Source organism: Anas acuta, chromosome 1, assembly GCF_963932015.1.
Source record: "Anas acuta chromosome 1, bAnaAcu1.1, whole genome shotgun sequence".
NCBI classification, from domain to species: domain Eukaryota; kingdom Metazoa; phylum Chordata; class Aves; order Anseriformes; family Anatidae; genus Anas; species Anas acuta.
In genome coordinates this window covers 28859036-28882997 of record NC_088979.1, presented here as the reverse complement: position 1 = coordinate 28882997, position 23962 = coordinate 28859036, and the positions used below count along the sequence as shown (strand labels likewise).

At 39.5% G+C, this 23962-nt stretch overlaps 1 protein-coding gene across 5 annotated transcripts in view; it reads left to right on the top strand.

Moving 5' to 3' along the window:
* Positions 1-23962, top strand: part of FNDC3A (fibronectin type III domain containing 3A) — a 114725-nt gene that overhangs the window by 66991 nt on the left and 23772 nt on the right. For all 5 annotated transcript variants that reach the window (XM_068674515.1, XM_068674506.1, XM_068674498.1 and 2 more), the window contains 9 exons: positions 2899-3136; positions 5700-5972; positions 7340-7398; positions 14217-14374; positions 15657-15716; positions 17882-18020; positions 18626-18679; positions 19297-19421; positions 23511-23685. In XM_068674515.1, coding sequence (XP_068530616.1) covers positions 2899-3136; positions 5700-5972; positions 7340-7398; positions 14217-14374; positions 15657-15716; positions 17882-18020; positions 18626-18679; positions 19297-19421; positions 23511-23685 — 1281 coding nt within the window. The remainder of the gene's footprint in view (positions 1-2898; positions 3137-5699; positions 5973-7339; positions 7399-14216; positions 14375-15656; positions 15717-17881; positions 18021-18625; positions 18680-19296; positions 19422-23510; positions 23686-23962) is intronic.

Below are 23962 nucleotides of genomic sequence, written 5' to 3'. Positions count from 1 at the left end.
GCAAGTGTTGTGCTGGCACAGCTCTCTGACTTTTGAACCGAAGGTGCCTCACCTCTCTCCAGCTGAGAGTACAGGTGGAGTGAGCTCATGTCTGCTGTTTTCATCTAAGTAGGAATGTCATAGTCTAGGAAAACCTGTAGTTTATAAGGCTTCTGCAGTATTTACTGCTGACAAAACACACCAGCTGTTGTGGTTTATGTTGGAAGTTCCTGTTACAAGCTCGAGGATATGATAGCGGTCATGCAAACAGGAAAAAAATGCCGATGTTGCTAAGAGTTATCACTGCAGTTCCACCGATGTAACCTCCGTGATTTCTTCATATCTTTAAGACAGTAACTCAGATATATTTTCAGGGAAATTGGAAGCCACTTAAACACCTAAAGCCATCAGTCTGGAAGAACAGCTTCAGCATCTTCATTTTGCCTGTCCATTTTCATTTAGTTCTGTTATACCTCTGCTTGCTTCAACTTCTGTTTGGCATTGACACAGCACACTGTCCCCTGTTGGATATCGGGGAGAGCTACAGAACAAAGCATGTACATTCTTCTTATATCACATACATAAAAAGCAATTCACACGTTGATTTACTTCTCCCTTCCTTTTCTTTTGGCACTGTAATTCTAGAGCTGTGAAAGCAAGCACAAACATCTTCATTCATCCTCTCCAAGCTGACTGCATTCAGTGCCTGTAGTGAATTTCCCAGTGATGTGTGGTTGATTCACACAACCAAAGAGGCCTATGCCAGAACTACACGTTATGGTAGTACAATTAGCATAATAGCTTGGTTTTATTTTGTTTTTAACTTAAGGTGGCATGCTTGACATGATGCACATAGTGCTTTTTCCTAGCACCCCCCGCTATGGTCATACAGTTGAGCTGGTGTTTGATTTAGAAGCACGCTCACAGACTTAGCTTAAGGTCCCTGCTGCTTGAATTGGGTATCTATTTCTGAGTTACTTAGTTTATGATTTATTTGTTTTCTTGGGTTTGCTGATAATCTAAGGAACTTTTTTTAAGGAATTTGCTTCCTATATAAACTTATCTGCAAATAAATTTGTAATAAATTGCAATTTCCTTGTGTAAACAAAAGGGATTTTGGTGATGAAAACTACATTTGGAGAATTTCCTTGAACAGCAGAAGTTCTCCTTGACTTTACTGCTGTTAATATATGCCACCTTTAGGTACCATACAGCTATAGCTGCACAGATATGCAACTTTGCAAAATCACTCTTCACTCTTCCCCAGTAAGAGACAATTTCTGTATACTGAAAATAGTGAAACTTTTTTTTTTTTAAGTCACATGGTAGGTGTGTGTATATATATAATTTTTTTTGAAGCTGTGTTCACTTAAGTAATTTACATTGAATTCTAGCTTTCTATTCACATAAGTAGGATGGGATCAGCTCCTTTTTGTACATACTTTTGTCTTCTGAATGTTATTGCTTATCTGTAAAGATCTTTGTTCTACATAACACCAGAAGCATACACCCGTGCCTACATAATTTTCCTTTTTACTACAGTAGGGAAGTTTTGAAACGATTTCCTAGACCATCCTCTCTTACCCTGCATTGGTTCAGTGAGCAGGGTGATTTGGGGACTAAACCAGAAATTCCATTCCAGACGCACACCAACCCCACTGGTAACACGGTAAAACCACCGTTTGATCCTTCAGGCAGCTTTCTGTCAGACACGGTGGAAGTGTTCACAACAGGACATGGGACTAAATCTAGCCAAGCATTACACCGTTAATCTCTAACAGCGGAGGTCAGAGCAGCTTGGCAGCCAGTGCTTTGATCTCCCAATCTGTTCCTGTTGCCCCAGTTTACCCACTGGTTTACATGAGCATGTCCCACCTGATTCCAAATACCAGTGAAAACTTAATGTCTTAGAGTTGCCTTGTTCCCTGTTTTCAAATATTGTCCTGATATTCCAGATTCCTCTTTTCCTTTTCTGGGTAAAAAATCCAGAAACTTGCATTACGGCCCTTGTTGTGGCATCATTTGGGGGCATTTTATTAGGATGTGGAGAACAATGTATTCATTGGCATCCCAGGTGCTATGGTTATTAATCCTACAGTAAATCTGACTCAAGACATGCCAAGATCACCTTTAGGTACACAGTAAGCCTCTTTGCATACCTCAGTCTGGCAGAGTCTGTCACAAAGGCCCTTGTTTTCTCAGTAGTAAGTGGCTTCTTTCAGGCTGCAGAATATCTTAACAGAGGAAAAACAAACCAAAAAAAAGTTATTTTAAAGTATGCTGAGTTGTAAAGGAGTATTGAGAGGGCTGACTACCGTCCTGGTAGGGCTTTTTGCTTCAACAGCTTGATGCAGACAGTGGCTGCTGGTGCTGACAGGGGCCTCCTGGGTTATCACTGGAGGACTGACGTGAGCGTGTTGGGAGCACCAGGCACTGTTATGCCTTTTTTCTCTCCATTTATGTGGTGTGAGGTCCACCTGCCCATCAAATCACTTCCAGGGAGCCATCTAGTTGTTATATTGCAGAAGGAATCTGAGGAGCAGTATAGCATGCAAGTGGTATGAATGGGGATGGAAAGAGCCCTGCTGACAAGCTCAGGTTAATGGCATAAATAGACCTAGTTGTTTAGAAGATGTTGTTGCACTCAGATTTTGCAACAGTATTTTTCCCTATCACATTGAGAAATTAAGCACATTATTGCAGTTAATACACTTAACAGCAAGGTAGATAGCCCTTGTATTGCCCTTATTTTCATATCCTTTTGTGTTTTCCCTTTTCTCAAACTCAAGGGTTTTGCCATTGCTGGTTTTGTTTAAGTATATACAGAAGCATACCTTCCAGACTGTCGCTCACAACATTTTTGTTCTCTTGCTTGTTACTAAGCCTTTCTTTTTTGGTGCATGGTCTCTCACTATACAGGTTATTGAGGACAACGGTGTTCGAAGGGTTGTGGTGGTTCCCCAGGCTCCAGAATTTCATCCTGGCGGTCACGCAGTGATACACAGGCCACCTCATCCCCCACTGCCTGGCTTCCTTCCTCTTCCAGCCATGATACCCCCTCCACCACGTCATATGTACTCACCAGTGACCGGAGCCGGTGACATAGCGACGCAGTACATTCCACAGTATCACACCTCCCAAATGTATGGTGATCTGGGTAAGTAGTTCAGTAAGTATTGCAGGTGCCATCAAAGGAATGCTGAACTGGTTTCCAGAATCCGTGATGCTGATACACTTCCTTTATCACGCACAGCTATGGTTTGAATGGGAGCTGGACAAAAACGTTTCGAGGATGCCAGTCTTCAGCCAGTTTTGCTGAAGCTTGGTATTTCAGAAGTTATTTTCATTAATTGGGCTTCTCTATTTGGTTATCCTTTAAATATAAAGGTTATTTTTTATGTCTATCAGTTAAGGATTTGCCCACGAAAGCAGTGGAGAAAGTGTTTGTGGTAGTTCAACTGATGGTTTTCACTCTGATTCAGTGTTTAGATCCGTACCTGAGATAACTATCTGCAAGTATCCTGTTTGAGGCCTGAAACAGGAGTTCTCTACATTGCATATGGAAAAATGATGCTATTTTCATAAAACTGCAAGTTCAGGCTAATGTCTGTATTGAATTCATGGAATCATAAATTCCAACAGGTGCTACCCACTTAAACTTGACACTGTAGTTGAAGCTGTCTTTGGAAGTACCATTGCAATCTGCCTTTAATGCTGTTTAGTGACACAGTGTATGCATGTACTAACAGGGGTGGGGTTATTTGATAAATATTTACTTTTCTGGTAGACCTGCTTTTCTTTACATAAACTCCTGCTTTAAAGCAGGTGCTGACCTCAAAAGACTTTTAGAGAACAATACCAGGTTGCAGTTCTCACAGAAAGAAGGCAGAAGCCGTGGAAGGGAAACTAGAGCACTGTCATGTCACTGTAGATGGGTAGATTCTCAGTGTTCTATGATACTACTAAAATCTTCTAAAACAACCTCCATGTAGTCACTGCGCTTAAATAGTCATGATGTACAACGTGGTCAGATAAAAAATATATCACTGTCTTGATCTTGCTGGAATTCTTAGTATTTCTGTATCGAGTTATACCTTTTTTCTTGCTTGCACTACTTGGATAATAGTATGTTATTAGATGCTTTTTGGGTACTTATTATAACCTCATTAATTTCTTAGTTGACAGTAAGTGGGAGGCTTTTGCTTTTAGTTTCCTAAATGAAGAGATTGGAACATGATAATTAAATGCATAAGGTAAAAAGGATACTTCTTAATGGAATAAAGTTTTAGACTTTAGTAGGTTTCTGCTGCTAGATTACATCTCTTTACATGTGAGTTCAGTGATAATCTGCTGAACTACAGACTAATAATAATAATAATAATAATAACAGTAAAAGAATGGGTGATTCTTTTGTGGGATTATTTCATTTTCTTTTGTTTTAAGTACATATTTAATATGCTTTTAAGTTTAGGGAAGTAGAGGACTAGGAACACATTAGTTTGTTTGATACTTGCTTCAGGTTTCATATTTAATTGTGGACACACCTTTGCTGTGTCTGTCAGAAGTCGAACCCTACAGCTCCCATACAAGAAATCTGAATTTAAGGGGAAAAAATGAAAAAAGTACTTGCAGTGTGGTAGTTCTCTAACAAAAGCTCCTAACTTTCTAATAGTAGTGAAAATCAAAATTTTAAATACAGCTTTTCTAATAATAATCTGTCAAAGTTTCCAGACTTAAACTGATTTAAAAAGTCAGAGACTGACAAGCTCTGCAGTTTTTTGATTGTGTCCTTCTTGCAAGGAAGTTTTTATTTCATCTTGCTTTCTGTAAATTCCTAGCACAGAAGGAATAACAAATAATTTTGTTCTTCAGACTGAGTGATGCAATTTCAAATTCTCAAACTCCAGTCAAATTCTATGTTGGTTTTTAAAGATGTGTTTTTGGGGGAGTTTTCATTATGTATGCAGGTAGGAATACACTGAGGAAAGAGTTGGTGCCATGTGGTATAAAATGTTTAAATCTTGAGTCTTTAAACCGTGCTTAAACATAAAGATGAAATGGATAAAAATGTTTTAATTAGACAGAAGAACTCTGCAGTTTAATTTTTTTCATTAGTCTCGTACTAACGTTTTTTCTCTAAAACCATGTTCTGACGTAGAGGTGGGCCCTCGGTGATGCTGCAGCAATGCTTTGGCTTGCCATGTACAGGTCTAGTGCACTTAGAAGACCTCGCCATATACTATCTCCTGTCTTCTAGTGTCTTTCAGTTGCCCTTTGCTTTTGTTTTTTGTTTGTCTGTTTGTTTTTTTTCCTGTTGATTTCTGCAGAAATCCCATTAAAGTAATAGTGTTCCAAAAACTTAAAACTTCTCTATTTTTTGTATTCAGCATCAGAGCAGAATCCTCCTATGTAATGAAGTAGTGTAATAACTTTATTCTGCACCTCACAGCTTAGGGAAGAATATAGAAACCTTTTAAAAATAATTTTGTAAGCGGAAAAAGGATGTGGGAAGGAAAGATTACACTTTCTCCTCTAACAGGTTGTTAATGTCCAATTACTGTATGTAAGTTCACTTTCTGGATGGTTCAGTTTTATAATAGGAATGTAGATGAAGTTTTGCACAGAAGCACACACTTAACTCACATGACATTTTTAAATAGATCTTTAATTACGTTCTGTTCTTTGTTATTTATTTATTTTTCTTTTTTACTTTCATTTAGATACTCTGCCTGCTCATGGAAGAGCCAACTTTAGAGATGAAAGGTCTAGTAAAACATATGAAAGGTTGCAAAAAAAATTAAAAGATCGACATGGAACTCAGAAGGATAAATTAAACAGTCCTCCATCATCTCCTCAGAAATGTCCTTCTCCTACAAGTGAACCTAATGGACTTTCAAAAGGACAGGACACAGCTGGCGTAAGCACAGGTTCTACCAAAAGCAAGTCTGTGTGTAAAGGAAAAAGTAATTCTCAGACAGACACGGAAGTAGAAGGTAAGTGTTAACAAAAATTGTGTGTGTATATAAAATATGCAAGTCCAGTATCTGGCTGAGCACAGCTTTGTAGGTAGAACACCATCCTTTGGCAGTCTTGAAGTTGGGTGATAGACGTGGAATGGAGTTCAGGCAAGCAGCCTGCTCCTCATGTAGGAACAATGGCTCTAAGAGAACAAAACTATGAAAACCCCATGAAAGTTTAGTAGCAAGGGCCACCTTTATAATACAACCTGAGTTCAGCAACTGGGAACATTCATTGACCTGTTGCTTCAAATTTGGATGAATACATGTCACTAGTTCCACTCTGACATCTGTCTTGCATTCAGTTTACTTTCTGACATCTGGTATTTATCTATAAGCAGACTTCACCAAGGCACAGGTGACAAAATGTGCTGTTTACATACATTGCAAAAATTTATGTTAGCAGTTCTTTATAACTATTTATACAAAAAATGGAGAAATCCACCTTTTTTTTTAATTATTATTTTATTTTAGAAAATGATGTACTGATGTACATTTTGGAAAATGATGTACTGTGACTTGTGCTAACAAGCAGAAATTAGAAACACATTTTAGTTAGTTTCAATGGCATGGACACTCTTAGAAATATAAAACTGTAAATAGATTTTACCTCAGAAATCTTTTTTAAATTTTTTTAATATATTTTTTAGAGAGGTTGTTTCCATCTTATACGTTTTAGTTTAAGGAAGGTTTTAAGTGAATTAAAAATGCCCGTCTGCAACTACAAAACTGAGTAGCCTGTGCACTTAATACTACTGAGATGATCAAATTCATGTATTGTGTGAGAGAAACCACATAAAAACATTTTCTGTAAAATTACTCTGTAAAATTTGGGCTTACCTTCAGCTGAAGCAGAGCACATGAAATCCTTTCCCTGAGATAAAACTGAAGGTTAAGCTCAGGTTTGCCACCCTGTAATTGATGGAGGCCACCAGTGTCACCAGTAGTCAGTCCTTCCTCCAGCTGATGTGCAGTAAGGTCTTTTAAACTATTGTAACTTGGCTGTGACTCCATCCAAAGAGAAATCTATAGGAAATATCTCGGCCAAGAGGTTAACTTCTCCAGAGCAGTAGTTTGTTTAAAATTACACATTACTAGAAGATAACCACGCTTTTTGTATTCTATTAAATCACAGAACAGATTTACAACTAGTTTAAAGTGAATAACAACTCTGGGAGGTTTTGGGTTTTATGTTGCCCTAGCTGAATACAAGCTGGCCTGGTGTTGTGTTTTATACATGCTGTAATCTATATGCAATTGTTGAATTTGAAGAGCTATTTCAATGTAAAGTCACTGAACAGTGATTCATGGGCACTTTGTTTGCTTTGATTTTGTTTTTTAAGAAAAGGATGAAGAAACAAAAGCACTTGAAGCACTTCTTTCTAATATAGCCAAGCCAGTGGTAAGTGATTGCAGCTTTCCATAAAAGCAGTGTATCTGTTGCTATTTTATACGTTTATACCCCCTTTCTCTAAGTTCAATTCTTCAATTTCCAGCAGTAATGAAAACTCACTTAACTTTCATTCACTGAAATGCAAATGACCAAAGTTATTTTTAATTTATTAACATTTATGAAGCTAAAATTGTCCTAATACTTACTGTGCGGAATTCTTTTCATTGCATTCATTCCTCAGGTATTTATATTCATGGATTAGATCTGCCACAAGCCTTGTCTTCTCCAGGCTGAACAATCCCAGCTCTTGCAGTCAGGCTCTTTTCAGTGGTGCCCAGTGACAGAATAAAAGGCAGTGGTCACAAACTGAGGCACAGAAAGCTCCCTGTGAACATCAGCAAGCACTTAGGATCATAGAAACCTTTATGTTGGAAAAGACCTCTAATATCATCAAGTCCAACCCTTAACCTAGCCAAATCTGCCACTAAACTACTTCTGTTCTGTGAGAGGTCCCTTCCCACCTCTGCCATTCTGCGATTCTGTGGTGCTGAGCAGGCAGACCTAACTGCTTGGGATCCTGCTGTGTCCAAGCATCAGAACGTGATAACGTATCGTCAGTGCCCCTGTCGTGGAGGTAGAAATTGTCTGAATCAAATCTCGTAAGAAAGGGTTGAGAGAAATGAAATGCAGAAATAGAGAGGAGTATCCTAGCTGCTTCTGGGGTGCAGGTGGTAGCTGTGACGTTAAAGATCAGTAGCTCTGAACGGGATGTTCCTGGAGACCAGAGCTGGTGAAAGGGCCATAAAAAGATTTTTAGGTGAAGAAAGTGGGACTGGAAAGAAAGCTTATGAAGATTAAGGTGTGGTGGAGAAAAGAAATGAAGAGCAGAGACAGTTCCTGGCAAGGAGCACAGGTCCAAAGGATAACCAAGACTGAGGGATCCTGAAACAGATGAGGAGTCCGAGATGGGAAAATGAGACCAGGAGCAAATAGAGCAGTGTATGAACTACTGGGAGAACAACTGTCTGTTCTGTTTGTTATTTTTGCTCCTAGTAAGACTGAGAGTGGTGGGAATAATGGGCAGTAGTAGCAAGAGGCTGAAACTGCCTGAGAAAGATGATTTGTGAGGTAAGGGCACCGGAACTTCAGTGGGAGATAAAGGGGAGAAATTGGGTACGGAGTAAATGAGTACAGATTGGAATGAAGAACCAGTGGTTAGGGCCAAACTTCAAGAAGCGGGAGAAAAAAGGGTCAGGAAGGATTACAGCTGTGAGAAGTGAACCTAAGGCTGTATCTGACACCATCAAGCCTTACCCAGGAGCTTGGGTGTAATCCAGCTTTCCTAAATCTCCTCAGCCTTTTGACAGCAAGTACTCGTGAGACCTGCCAGCAGAGGTTTTGTTTTGCAGCCTGTTATTTCACTGCCCAGCTGTGCATTTCATCTCCACGGATGGTACTAAACACCTACCGCTATCGCGGTGTTAGGTCGAGCAGCAGGGATTGTGCAGGGTTCCTGGGTTGCTGTTGGACATCGCACTGTAGGAAGACAGGCATCAAAATAGCATTAGAAAAATCAGATTCCCTTTTCAAAGTGAAGCAGTGAAGATTTAGTGCTAATGCTGGCCCATTGTGTGCGAGATGAAAATAGCCTTTTTTTTTTTTAAACATAATGACATGGTGTTTTTTCTGTATGGTGCTTTTTCTCTATGGTGAAGATTACTTCACTGCACAAAGTAATCTGCTTTGCGAATGGATCAGTCCTTTGCCCCTGGTCAGGGCATCCAAGTCTGGGATGTCAGCAGTGACTACGTTGGCACGGGGAGTGGCAACTGAGCATCCTAGGTGGTCAGGGAGCCTGTGAGAAGTAGAATCAACAGATGGTGACTTCTACTGTGTTGTAGAGGACATACAAAAAAGCATTACGGTTCCAGTACATCCCTGTCTTTTTTTCCCTTGCTTCCTTCTGCTTGCAGCACTCAACCAACCTATGCTCATAGGCAAGTCTAAGTTTCACCATTTCCCCTCCCCACCATGACCTGTCTTGAATTTCACTGCTTGTAGCTGTGTGCCTGCAAGTGCTGTCTTTGCAGCCCTCAGAAAGGCCTAACAGGCCTAGGCAGTGGTAGTTTGCCACAGAGCAAACAGTGCAGAAGGCAAAAAGCCAGCAGAAGGCAAAAAGTCCCTGTAAGCGTTGGAGAGGCTTACAGGGACCATCAGGGCTGTGGGAGGGTGGAAGACTTGCTGATGTTGCAGCTTTGGGGAGTGGGATCTGATGAGAGCAAGGGAGACTGGATAGTTTGCTGAGGCTTTGCATGATCAGAAGCAAGCCTCACACCGTTTCTCCAAGGAAATATTATCCTCACCCTCCCACAAGTGAACCAGGAGATTATTTTTTCACACCTTCTTTTTGTAGGTCTCATCAGAAGTATTTCTACAGGGTTTGGTTTAATACTTTGCTTGAAGCACTGTATTTAGGGATTCTTGGTGGATCATCAGCTCCTGTTTTCTGGATGAACTTCAGTGCCAGCACAGGGAGTACTGGCTGTTGGACCAGCCAGTACAAGAAGTACAGTTTGCTGCACCAGCCATCACATCTGCCTCCTTTGCTGTTTGGTTAATAGAAGAGGAGACAAGGGGACCTGAAAAGGCAAAAAGCAAAGTGAAGAATGGAGCTGAAGGCTGGGGATTTAATGACAAGAAGGGACAGGGACTCAGAGTTCTCAGAGTTTGAGGACTGGTTGTATGGCATTGTAAAGCCCTTGGGAGTACATCATGTTTTGTAGCTCATGCATGTTGTGTATGCTTCAGGGCTTTTAGAACATGATGCAGCTTACTCACCAGTTAAGTACCTTATGTCACTGAATGCAATCCAGCTTGCACATATTAAAACTGCTTTTTTTTTTTTTTTTTTGACCCAAATGGCACGTGGTTAATAAGGAGATTATTTTTGTAGGTGCACTGCTAGTGAAGACATGCCACCTCTTAATTTCCTCAGCGCCTAGGGCCCGAGTCAAGTGGTGTAATCTGCTTTGAAGAAGCGCAGTGCTCAGAGCTGCAACCACAATCAACTGCAGCTGCTGAATAAGTGCACGAAGTAATAAGTAATGCCAAGTTTTCTGAAAAAATCCTTCCTCAGTGTCTCAGATCGGTCACAGTGGATTCTTCTGATCTTAATCTTTGTTCTTCAAAAATATTTTTTTCCTCCACATATCACTGTGATATTTGAAAATACACTAGTGTTTTGTACTGGAGAACTGATGGGAATTTCTGAAACTTGAGTGATTCCTCAGTAAAGCTCTGGCTACTGTTCAGAAAGTCAAGTATTGGGATATTATTGATACTGATCATCGAGGATAAACAATACCAAATAATTACTTGTTCAGTAGTGACTGTCATATGCATACTTAACTTGAAGGTGGAGTAATGGTCTGTGCTGATGTAATCTAAGACTACCATAGCGGTTATACACAATAGGGAACTCTTTTTCATAGGATATCTTCATTTTAGCCATTACTAATCTTTTGATACTTTGCTTTTGACCCTTATTGATATTATTGAGCAAAACGTATATGACATAATCTGGACCTAGTCATGTCTTTGTCTTTAAAAATCATTCTCCCAGCTACAAGTTGAACCTGAAAAGAATCTAATGTTTTGTAAATCAGTTGTAAAGGACTTAAGTTATATTCTGTTGTATGTGCTTGCAACTGTGATTTATCTATTTTTTAGCAGCTGAGTGGTTGAAAATACTCACACACCTATATGAGTTGACTGAAAAGCTCCAGAACTTATGAAATATTTAGCATCAAAAAGCGTATGGTCCAGAAGAAAAACCTCATTGTTGCTCAGTCCTACTCTTACTGCTTCTCTCTTTGTCTGATCAGTGACCCCTCACGCACAAGCTATATTTCAGGGGACTTTACACTCCACCACCCCGATTCTTTGGGGTTGCAGGAAAGAAAAGAGCAGCTTCCATGAGATTCAGGTGTTGGATAGGGTTGGAAGTTACTTCCAGTATTTGTCCCTGGCAAAGTGTTGCTCCTCGAGTTTCATTTCTCTGCCTTTGAGCAAGTTCTCTCAGGTGCTCAGGTACGTGCCTCTTACACTTGTTCCATGAGAAGTTCACTCCCCGGTGCTCCCCAATGCTTATTAGTTTAGGCTTGGCTTCTTGCCACTGCTTGGTTTGACACAAGTGTGTGTCACTGAAGGGGAACCACTGGTTTAACGTGACCACCTGGTTTGTTGTAGGCCATTTGGTTTCACTGGGCACCATCTGCTGGACCCAGAGCTTTTGCTGCAGGGTGTTAATTTTCTAGTCCAGCTACAGTGGTACATAGGGTGGAAAGGGATTTCTGCTGCATTGCAAGTACAGGGCAGAAATAACTGCTAAATGCTTCTTGCTTTCCTGCATTGTGCTTTATAGTTTGAACTTCTACATCCAGCAGTAGTAGAGCAGTGCCTGACTTGGAGTTTTCCTCATATTTTTTTCTAACATCTTTTGTCTTTAATCGTGTTAGCTCTTTTTTTTGCTTCATTTGGAATTTTTTTATCGCTTTTTTTATTACACTGCAGCTTTCCGTGCATCTTTAGGATGTCCTTAATTCCCAGCTTCTGCAAATACCTTTCACTTTGCATTTCTGCATGTTGAATCACACTAACTCTTGCTTTTTAAGCTTTGGCAAATTGGCCACAGCAAAGCTTCAGATCTTCATAATATTGTTTAGTCACATATGCTGTTTACACAGAGTAAAACGACCAGAACAACCTACGTAGTCACTGATTTTTAGCTGGGTACATAACACAGTAACTCTAACACAATGAAACAATATTAACAGTTGTCATCTATTATATTAGAAGTCTTATGGAAGTTCTTGCTTACATGAGTTCACCAGTAAACATTGTCCTGGGGGAATAACTAAAGATAATTCTTCCAGCCAGACACTTAAAGAACATTTCGTCCTGTTCTCTGTTGACTTTTGTTGCTATATAACAGATTTCCACTCTGCTCCAGGTTTAATTTTACTATTCAAAGTTCTGTCAGTTGTCTATTACTCTGCAGTGTTGTCTTTGATGTCCCACCCTTTCTGTTCTCTCTGTAGTGAGCAGCTGAAACCTCTAAAGTTTAAATGTTCCAATAAGATGTAACACCAACCCTCATTTATACCAACCATTTTGACTTGTCCTGTGTAAAAGAAGACAGATACACAGAGATGTTTGAAGAGAAATGTAATCTGAAGTGTGTAAGGCACTATTAAAGCATCAGATGAAGTGTTACATAGTGTTCTGTGCAATGCACTGAAGATAAGGGAGCAGGAGGAGGTAATCAACAAGGAGAGTGAAAATGATCAGAGATTTAGGCAAGTGAGGGGAGACACAAATCAATACTTCAAATGCATAGGAAACAATTGCTGGAAAGGGGAGATCTCCTGTTCAAATCCATGGTGGTTAGGGCAAGTAGGTTTAATTGGTAAAAGGAAAGATGATGCCTGGACATCAGGAAAAAAAATTGTTACCAATAAGCCATTTCCTCTGCTTCGTTCTTGAAGTTGACCCAGTCAGGTTAAGAGCACCAGTGGTGAAAATAGCATTTTGATTCTCATAGTCTAGTAATAGATTTCCAAGAGCAATTATTCAAAAAAAAAAATAAATCTATATATCACAGTGATACTGTGAAACTAGTCATTTCACATAATGTGTTGTCAATTCTTTTGAAATGATTGGAAACAGTAGGCAGACACAACATCCAAACCACAGCAGTAGATGTGCAATATTCATACATACAGATTTCTAAGCATCATCCTTCAGTAAAAAATCCTAAAAATTGTAACCACACATACATACCTGTAGAATTAAGAACATTCCCCAGCCCCTTGCAGCATGTGTGGGCTGCAGACTGTTCTTCCAGGAGTATGGGGCGATATGGTTATGCAAAGGGTGGTCTATGCAGGCACTGCCACAGGAATTCTTTGGGATGTTGTAGGACATATATGCACTTAGTGAGCCTGCCTTCTGTGTGAGCACCCAAACCCAATGCACATTATGAGATGCATTCTAGTATTCCCTTTACTAACAGAGTACACAATATTATCCCTGTTCATATCATGATCAATAAATATTTGCTGGGGTAGTTGACCAAAGAGACTGTAATCTAAGGATAAGAAGGATAAGGTTGTTGAGAGTTTACCTGTTACAGTAACGCCCATCATTTTGGAGAAATTCTTGAGCTTTTGTATATGTCATATGAAAACTGAGTCAGCTGAAGGTATTAAAATCACACTGCTGGTCATGTCAAAATATTTAAACAACAACAACAACAAAACCACACCTGAAATCTCATCATTAAGTGAAATAACTGATATCACGATATATGCTTTGCCATCATCTCATGTTTCATAGATTATAAAATCATTTGGGTTGGAAAAGACCCATAAGATCATCAAGTCCAACCACCACCTAACAATGCCACGTCCACCACTAAACCATGTTCCTCAGCACCTCTCTTACATACCTCCAGGGATGGTGACTCCACCACTTCCCTTGGCAGCCTGTCCCAGTGCCTAACCTCTGGAGCCCACTAGATGGCATTCGTTGCTTAGAAGTTTTTAGCAGTCAGCCCTGGGCCCTAGGATAGCAGCTTCCTCCTGATGTTCATTTCCAGCTTGATTTCATCTGTGAAAAGTAATGAGTACATCATGTACCAGTATAAATACTCCGATCTGTTAATGGTGTGTGATTTTCTTCTCTTTTATTTGGCCCTGTGTGGCAAAGCAGTGTTTATCTGCAATGGCATTTAAAGGGCACAAGTCTCAAAAGTTATGTTTCTACAGGTATCAGACATTCAGGCAAGAACAGCACTGCTTATGTGGTCACCGCCATCCAGCGATGTCGGAGAAGACACCGACAAGAATAACACACCAGAGGCTTATACTTACGAAGTGATGATTTCAAATACTGGAAAAGATGGAAAATACAAAACTGTATATATGTAGGTGTTCGTTTTCTTGTATTTATTCGGTGCTGCATTTAATTGTGTGGCTAAAAACCTCATAAAAATCTGCCCAGTGTTTGGAGATTTTAAAATTAGCAATTTTGTGCAACTTCTCTTCCTGAAACAAGTTACTTTTTCAGTAGAAGTGGTTCTGTTTTATTGTTGAGGTCTATACCAACAGTTAGAATATGTTTAGAGGTTTGTGGAAGAATGCTTTAATACCACTTAGCTGTACTTCAGTCAGCTGCACTAGAAATTACGGGTTCTCAAGAAGTAAGATGTGTACAAGTAGCAACAAATACAAATTGTGCATGTGTTTATTTACTTCAGGACACGCTGCTCCTCCCTGTAAGGGTATTCTTCCCTTCTCTGGAAATTCTCTTGGCAAGAGACAGTGGTACACTATGAAACAGATTCCCACAACTCGAGCAGCAGCAAAACAAGCTAAACTCTCAAACTGTGTAATTCCTAACACAATGTTTTTTTTTATGTTCTTTTTTTTTTTTTTCAGCTTCAGCAGTATTTTACATTTAACAGTAAAAAATTTTATGGTAAATTTACATTTACCATAAAAAGCACAGAGCTCCCTAATAACTATAAATCCTTTAGTATTTAGCTAGCAGTTGTTAGTCTCCTTCCGTGGATTTCTTCGGAGCAGTTCATGAATCACAAGTTGGATATCCCTGACCTAGAGCTAGAGGAAAAGAGCTTTGCTAATATAAGCTGATTCACTAACACCAGAGTAATAGGTGTCACTTAGGTGTCTTTTCTGCTTACTAGGCTAGAAGTTTGAAGAAAAGAGTTTTTCTAACATAAGCTGATTTACTAAAAGCAGAGTAATAGATGTCACTTCGGTGTTTTTTCTGCTTTACTAAGCTCTAAAAAGTAGGTATATGCAGTCGTTCACAGTTTTAGATAATCATTTTTATAAGGCTGAAGAATTATAAATGTCAATGCTTCTACAGGATCTGGTAATTTAGTACTTTTTTTTTGTAATATTGTACATGCACGTTCTCCAGTATATGGAGCTGATATTACTGAGTAAAGAAGATAATTTTTCTTAAAAAAACAAAAGAGACAAAACAACAGAAACCAAATGAGGGAAGCCCATAAAATCCAAAGATAAAAGCATCTGCATTTTAGCATACTTAGCAACAGAAGCAAACTATTAACAGATGTTTCTTACAAGGAGTGTTAGGTGGATAGGTTAGATATGTGCCTTTTTATAAAGTATGTGATTCTGAAACAATAACTTTAACAAAATCCTATCTCTTTCCAGTGGAGAAGAAAACAAAGTTACTGTAAATGATCTCAGGCCAGCAACTGACTACCATGCAAAGTGAGTATCTTCCTTTTCTATTCACTAAATTCAGTGAGAATGTTTTCAGAGTTTCATTCTGCCTGTAAATTTGATTGCAGAATTCTTCAGAAACTGTCTTTACCCCATGACATCCTTCTTTAAGTCACAATGATAGTAGAAATATCGCCATTCTCAAGTCAATGTTGTTGGCTTAGTTGACCACACAATCCATTTTGGAAAGCATAAGAGATTGTTGCTGCCTCACCCAGCTCCTGTGGTCTTTACTTGTTTACTTGGTCTTTACTTTACATGCCAACACGGTGCCCATTTTTTTTGTTTAAGCCAGGCACAGATGATGCTTCCCTTATGCCATTTTCCCACAAATACAAGAAGGAGGTACCTTGCACAAGAACTTTTTTTTACTGTTAACTTCATCGCACTGCTTTCGCACTGCTTTCGCTTTGCTTCAGCAGACCAGTAAATCCGATACAATACAGCAGTTTATAAATACGTAATTTATATAAGTATAAAGTTGTGAAGGCAGAAATTAGGGTTTTCTTAAAAGTATTGCTTTTTCAAGAAATAATTGCAAGCAGAGAGAAACTTCTTAGAATCAATTATCCATCATTTGAGGGATTTGCTTCCCTTGACGGTGTGGAAAACCCCAAGACTTCTGTGTACTGATCAGGAGCCAATTCTTGACAGCTCGTCAGAAGGAAAAGGAACAGAAGTAAGGATCTGAGTCAAAAATGTTGTGCCTCTTACCACATAAAGTAAGGCAGGAGAAGATTCCTGTAGTGCAGTAGTCTCATGATTCCCATTTGCTCAAGTGGAAGTGCTAAGTTCTAGGTCCTCAGTGTGAGGGAGCCTACACTTCCTAGTGCTGTTTTCCAGAATATTGTCTCAGTTGCCAAAGTGAGAGCCCAGTGGGGTTCTTCATTACACATTTGCATTTATGCTATGGCCTGCAGCACAGGTTCAGGAGAAGGATGAGTAGTAAATTGACTTGAAGCTCTTTCATATGCAAGTGTTTCCCTGTGATTTTGTTCTTACTTTCAGTAGTGTTTGTGAACTTTATCCAATGATGTCAAAAATGTGTGGAGCATAGAGGTCAGCGCCTAGCTCTTTTTGCCATGTATAATTTGTTTTCTACCAGGCTATGTTCAGATTCTTTTTTACTTATTTCTGGTCTTTATAGAGGAAGCATGTGAGTAGGTGATTGAGCTATATAAGCTTTTCCTGAAGTAGGAATTAAACAGAATTTTGCCAGTCTAATCATTGCCTAAAAGGAAGACGAGAAAGGCTAAACTCCGAAGATACACCTGACAAATTATATATTTGCAACCACATGTATATGCAAGCAACCGTATGCAGCACTAGTGACTATTCAAATGTTCTGCTCTCCCTGTTGATGGAATCTACAATGCCAGTTTTCCTATGACTGTTTATGCAACCAGTATACAAGGCCTTCTGCAACCAGTGATCAGAGAAAAGGGTGTTCTGTGGTTTGTTTTCTTTTTCTCTTTCAAATGAACAGGCAAATCAGAAGAAACTAAGTAAGAAGAAAGTAATAGATGGTTTCACCCAAGAGGGAGATGAGGTTACACAGCTCGGGGGGAGGGAGGAGGGCAGAGGAGGCCAAAAAATAATCTTTTATTTTGTTTTGGAGAAAAGCTATGAGAAAAGCAAACCATTTCTCTTTGAGACAGAAGAAACAAATCATTCTTCTGAAGTACACGGAGAGCTAGTGCACAGCCTTTCTAAAAGGTGAACAGGGTGAACAGACTCAGTGAGCTGGATGCAAAAGATTCTCTGAAAATACATCAACAGATTCATTGTGCTTATCTGAAGAAAGCACTTGGAGAAGAATTATTTGTATTATCAACTTACACATCTATAACAAATAATGAGCCTGCAAGATGTTATCATTATTTCCCAACCAAAGTACAGCAAACAGTGGTCATATTTCAAATGTAATTCTGAGAATAAAGCTGATTGCTGGTGATGATGCATATCCAAAGTAAAGGACTCTACTTTTGCATTGCTTCCGTTGACCAAGAAGCTTTCACCAGCTATGGATTTGTAACAGTAACATATTAATAATGAGATAGCAAGGCAGTAACTTAATTCTGAATACTCGGTTTTCTTTGGAAATTGCATATATAGATTTTGAAGTAAATGTTACTGACGGTTTTCCGTTCTAGAGTCCAAGTGGAATGCAATTGTGTACGGGGGAATCCTTCAGAAGCAGAGAGTTTTACCACAATGAGTTGTGAGCCTGATACTCCAAATCTGCCCAGGATAACTAATCGGACCAAAAATTCTCTTACTCTGCAGTGGAAGGTAAGAATTACTTAAAAATCTGTAAAGCTCTTTAGCAGTTTCAGATTTGTGAATAAATGCTAGTTCATTGAAATGGAAGTTTTGTCAAACAGTTATGTCAACCACACTTACGTGACTGAAGTATGTGTATTGGATTAAATGGGGACTTCAGCGAAGAGAAAAAGATTCCCAGAAAAGCCAGGAGCCTTTGTAAATAAACCTAATGAACTTGAACAGAGACACTGGTTTGAGTTCTGGTCCCCTCCTGGACTGTAGAACCAATTTCTTTCTCCCTTATTGAGCATAGGCTTATTTGTGCAAAGCAAACTAAGTGGTCTGGAAAGACAGATTTGAACAGATCTGCAATCTTAGTGCTGAGAAAAAATCTGTCATATTTTACATTGCTGCCAGAATACTTTCTCAAGGTCTAAATGAAAACAAAAATAGATACAAGCATTCACTGGATAGAAACAGAATTAGGACTGTCTTGGCAAGTGCAACAGTCATGTAAGGGCAGCATCATTTGCCCTTCACTGGTCTTGTCGTGACTTGACCCATGCATGCATCTTTCCTTAACTGATCTTGTATCTAGTTAGAGCTCTAATATCCCTTTTTTCTTGTTGCAGGCATCATGCGATAATGGTTCTAAAATCCACAGTTACCTATTAGAGTGGGATGAAGTAAGCAAGTTACTCTCTTCTATTTTTCATTTTGTGGTTTTCAAAAGTAGTTGTGTGTGACTATACACATCGAGTTGTATCAAAACTATGACTTGTGTAGAGAGAGGCAAGTGACAACTACATAATTTCTGAAAGCAAGTGTGAAAACATGATTATCGCCCTAATTTTTTCTTAGGGTGTATAACGTATCAAATATTTCTTAGTTATGTGATTCTGCCACCCATAATAGTGGCTTTTCACCAATACTTCTCTCAAGAGCATTGAGATAGATCATTTTCCTATAACGGTGTTCCTTTTATTGTATAAAAGGGGTGTGCCAGCAATGTTCCCATAAACGTGTTCCAGTCCTAGCCAGACAGCTATTCCAAGAGGGAGATGGCAGAGCTGTAGACACTGTACTGCTTTTTCCTTCTAGCCCTTTGGAGATGGGAAGTAGAAAGGAATTTTAAAAGCCTCTAATTCAATACATGTATGTCTTATGTAAAACTTCACTATGGGAGGGTTTCTTAAGTTATGTTACACTTCAAAAATGAATTTACTTCACATTTGTGTGTTACTTTAATTGATGGACACATATTTAATAGGGTGAATAATGTGATTAATTTATTCCTTTTTAGGGAAAAGGAAATGGAGAGTTTTGCCAGTGTTATTATGGCCAACAGAAGCAGTATAGAATTACTAAACTATCACCAGCAATGGGGTACACCTTTAGGCTAGCAGCCAAAAATGACATGGGGATGAGGTAAATATTATTGTTGTATCCATAACTATGGAATGCATTTGCATGCATATGTGTGCTTGCTTAGGAAAAGCATATGATGGCATTTAAAGAAACAAGACTTCTGATCATTTACATAGTTACTTTACCATATGTGATTGGATTATTCATGTTGCAGATCACATTTGCACTGCGAATCACTTGACCCTGCTTGAGCAAGGGAGGCTGGACAAGGAGACCTCCAGAGATCCTTTCTAACCTCAGCTGTTCAATGAGTCCTGGCACAACCAGTTTTGTTCAGGGATTATTATGGCTACAGCCACTACACGTGTAAATACTTAGCATATAAATGCTACACATCTCAGCCCCTCTTATGAGCAGCTGTCACCTGCAGATAGCACAGCTGCTTCTGCCAAATTTAGCTTAATTTCCCGAACAGCCTGCTCTAACCTGTGTACACGATGCCTTTTTGTACCTAAAGGGGGAGTGCAAGCGTGGCACAGGCAGCCCCGCTGCTCTCAGGTGAAATCAGCTCAGGCCGTGCTGATTTTTAGCTTCAGCCTTCGTAGCCTCATGCTGAGCTCCACTGAAGGTTGCTACCTTGGGCTGGCTTCCTACTGCTCTGAGCTGTAATGGAAGTTCTGGCCAAGCGTTGTGGCTTTTGTGTCTGATGTAATGAGCACTTCTGCTAACACGCAGGATGGGGGTCATGCTGAAAGACAAGCAACCCTGCCAGTGGGCCAGAACTGAATGGTTTGGTAAATGCTGCGGGGGTGCTGCTGTTGTTTGGCCAGAGGGTAACTTGGACCACGCTGTCTGCTGCTCTGGGTGCCAGTGAGGTCTGACATGGTGCCAGACCTAAGGCAGTTCTTGCAGCCAGTGTAGCAGTTTACCAGGGCTTGATCAGCACTCCTTAAATTTAGAGTTGTAGTAACGACAGCATAAAGAGAATGCAGTAACTCTGCTGGAGCAGGAGGTAGGTGCAGCAGAACCCACTCTGCATCCTGTAGGTATATCTACACTGTGCTCTTTGCCATGTCCATTTTCTGCATATGTCCCTTTACCTGAGAGGTCTGTTAGTCTCATGTTACTGTGGGAAATGGACAGAATATGACATTACAATACCACTGATTATTTTTTTCTGAGCATGTAGAACTTATTATGAATGTTTAGGACACGTGGTCATTATTTTTAGAAGTTCAGAAGTGCTGCTTTTCAGGAGTTATTAAGCACCAAACTTTGGTTTTAATTTGTGAATGAATGGCATCTGTTGTCAGTAGAAGATATAAGTAAGAACTCAAAAAAATAAATAAATAAAAATGAACAGTTTCTCAGGTTGGGCTTACACTACTGGATGCGTTAGCTCTTGGGAGTGCTTCTTGGTCTTCAGGTGAAGCAATAAAGCTGGCTAATATTCTTACTGCTAGGGCTCAGTACCTCTAGAATAGACTGCCTGTGTCCACGCTGTGTAGTAGCACTTGGATATTTACATCCTATGTGGCATAAAAGCAAGGCTTCTCTAGCCATGAGCATAAAATTGCTATTTTTTGTTTGTGTTTGAGATATTTTGAGCGTTGTGCTGCTCACTGGAGTGGTGTTTTTATAGCATGAAACGCGTGTTGTCTGTCCTTCAGCTGGCACAAAGGAGTGTTTGAGGGAACAATGCCTGCCTCGACAGTGTTGAAGGACAGTTTAAAAATAGGGAGTGAGACCTGAGGATGTAATTCATGCTGGATAGAAGTCTTCTGCAGGCTAAGTACATGAAAACTACAGCTGGCTCAGGAGGTCTCTGAGACGTGTTGGGAGGCTTTGGAGAGCACCCAGGGCATGTGTTGCACGTAGTACCTGTTCTTTGTGTCTTCCCTTAGGCTCCTGCTTTGAGTCACTGGATGAGGACACTGTAGTGAGCTAGGCTGACTTTCAGAGTGCTCCAACACAGTCTTTCTTATGTTGCTGCCTTCTGGAAGATGTTTCTGGAATGAACAGTTCTCTGAGTTACTCCTGGACTTGTCTTGATGAGATGTAATTGGACAAAAGCAGGCAGGGAGTGAGCTGAGAGTTAAGCAGGGGCCAGAGTTCAAGTTCTCTTCCTGTTCCCTGGTTACTTCTGAGTGTAAATGTACCCCCTAGGAGTATCCACACGTATTATACACCTCTGTGGTGTAAGCTGGTGGAAGACAGTCATCAGTTAAGTACCCTTTGTAAAATAATTGCGCTGAATAGATTTTTAAATCTGTATTTCATAGCCATATCACAATGCATTATGTTGGCTTTATCGTATTACTTAAGTCTCTTAAAATAATATTTACTAGGATAGGGTGACAACTTATTCCTCATGAAATGTGTTGAGAACCTTATGTATCTGCAGACTGAATTTTGCCTAAATGATTCTGCCAGCAAGAATGGATATTCTCTCTTAGAGTTACTCTAATTTTTAAATTAGGTTCTAACCAAACATGAAACCGTGGCTAAACAAATCTGGAAAAATAAAATCCATTTAAAAGATATTGTTGTACTCCAAAGTGAAATGTTAAGAGAGGTTCAAAGGTGGGAATTACTGGAGCTCATTTAGTTGGTTTCAATGTGTTTTGGAGTGATTCAATCAAGTAAAGAGATTAAGGCTTTTCAAGGTGTTTTTCTCCACCCCTTCCCTTGCATCTGCATGTGAGTTGGCTGCTTCAATAGTTGGCTGTGAGTAGACAGGTTTAGTGTGTCTAGCTTCTCTTCATGCTTTCTTAGCCTAACTGTAATGCTGGATCCTGTCAGCTGGCTTGATGCAGGAACCATTTAACTGCAGCTGTGATTGGGTCCTGGAGGTCTTTCAAAGACGTTTAGATGTAGAGCTTAGGGATATGGTTTAGTGGAGGACTTGTTAGAGTTAGGTCAGAGGTTGGACTCGATCTTGAGGTCTCTTCCAACCTAGAAATTCTGTGGTACTGTGGTACTGTGATTTTTATTTTTTTTTAAAGTAGATACAGCATATGTATCATACTGTCTTAATTGCAGAGATTTTCTTGCTTGTGACTTTTGGCAAAAAAAGTATTATTCCTGCTTCTCAGGAGAAATGGGTCAGAGAGAAAGGGACAGCAAGGCATCTTCATACTGCGATTTTTCAGGGAAGCCAGATTTGGACACACAAGATATTTGACTGGTTCTGTTGTTTGAGACACATGAGGAATTTTGTTTTCAGGACTTCCTGGTGCTCACTTAGATGATGTCTTGCTTTCAAAGTTGCATCTTTGACGTTAGTTTCATACAGTTTAAAAAAAAAACTAGACAAGCTCTCAAGCCTGCGTTTCTTCAGATCTGACGTAGGAACAGCAAATTTCTAAATAAATGCCAGCTGAGAACAGTTTTTTAGAGTCTAGATGGATACATGTCACACCATCTGTGCTTTGTACCCATTTACTGACTTTGGCATCCCTCTGTTTCTCAGTAGATCTTTTGCTGTAACTTATTACAGAAGGTTTATCCCTTGGAGGTTTATCTGAGAGTCATCAGATAAGGTTGAAAGTTCAGGGACTGACTGGTGTATGGTCCGCTGCATTTGTTCTGTGATAAGACTTTCGTATTGCCAACTCTTAAAGTAACTTAATAACTTCATATTGAATTAACTTAATATTGAATAAGACTATTATTCTGTTATTTTCTGAATCACTATAGGAACTGGTACTTCAGAGCATACCTGAAGCACATAACAGTTTGCATAGATTGCTGCCAGGGAAGCAAAGTGTATTTTGGGATCTTCCCACATACACTTTCACGTCTTCATGGTTTGATGTTGAATAGGTATTAGTATATCGCTGCTACACATAGAGCTCTACTAATTTAGAATAATGACTTATTATGAAAAAACAAAACAAATCTAATTAGCAAAACACTGTAATTATGTCCTACATGGGAATATTTCAATTATGAATGCTAACCTTGTTCAAATGGCTTTTAACTGACAGATTCGTGGGCAAGTTAAGTCATCTGCACGTACAAACTTGGAATTTCCAGTTGTGCACATATTCAAGAAATTATCGTAGCTTTGTTTAGTAAGAATGATGTTTTTCTAGTTATCAATTGTTGTGTCTGGTTAGTTTACATACTCTCTGTTTTTACATACAGTGGTTTTAGTGAAGAAGTCCTGTATCATACCTCAGGCACTGCCCCAACCACACCAGCAAGTCCTTTGCTGATTAATGCTGGAGTTACTTGGTTATCCCTACAGTGGACAAAACCCTCAGGAACACCATCAGATGAAGGAATCTCGTATATACTAGAGATGGAGGATGAGAACTCAGTAAGTTCAGAATACGTACTCTTAATAAAAAAAGAGACTACGATGTGTTTGATATGTTGTTGTACTTAAGTGTAACAGTGACCAAGCCACATAACTTTCTTTTTATTGCAACAATAATAGTTATTAGTATGATTAAGCTCTAATCCTGCAAAGATGTCTAGGCTACTTTTAACTTTGTGACTCTGGATGTGAATTTAAGCCTTACAAGAGTGGATCAAAGTAATTGCATCACGAAGTGTGGCCCCCCTAGATGTTACTTCAGCACAAGCACCTGTGT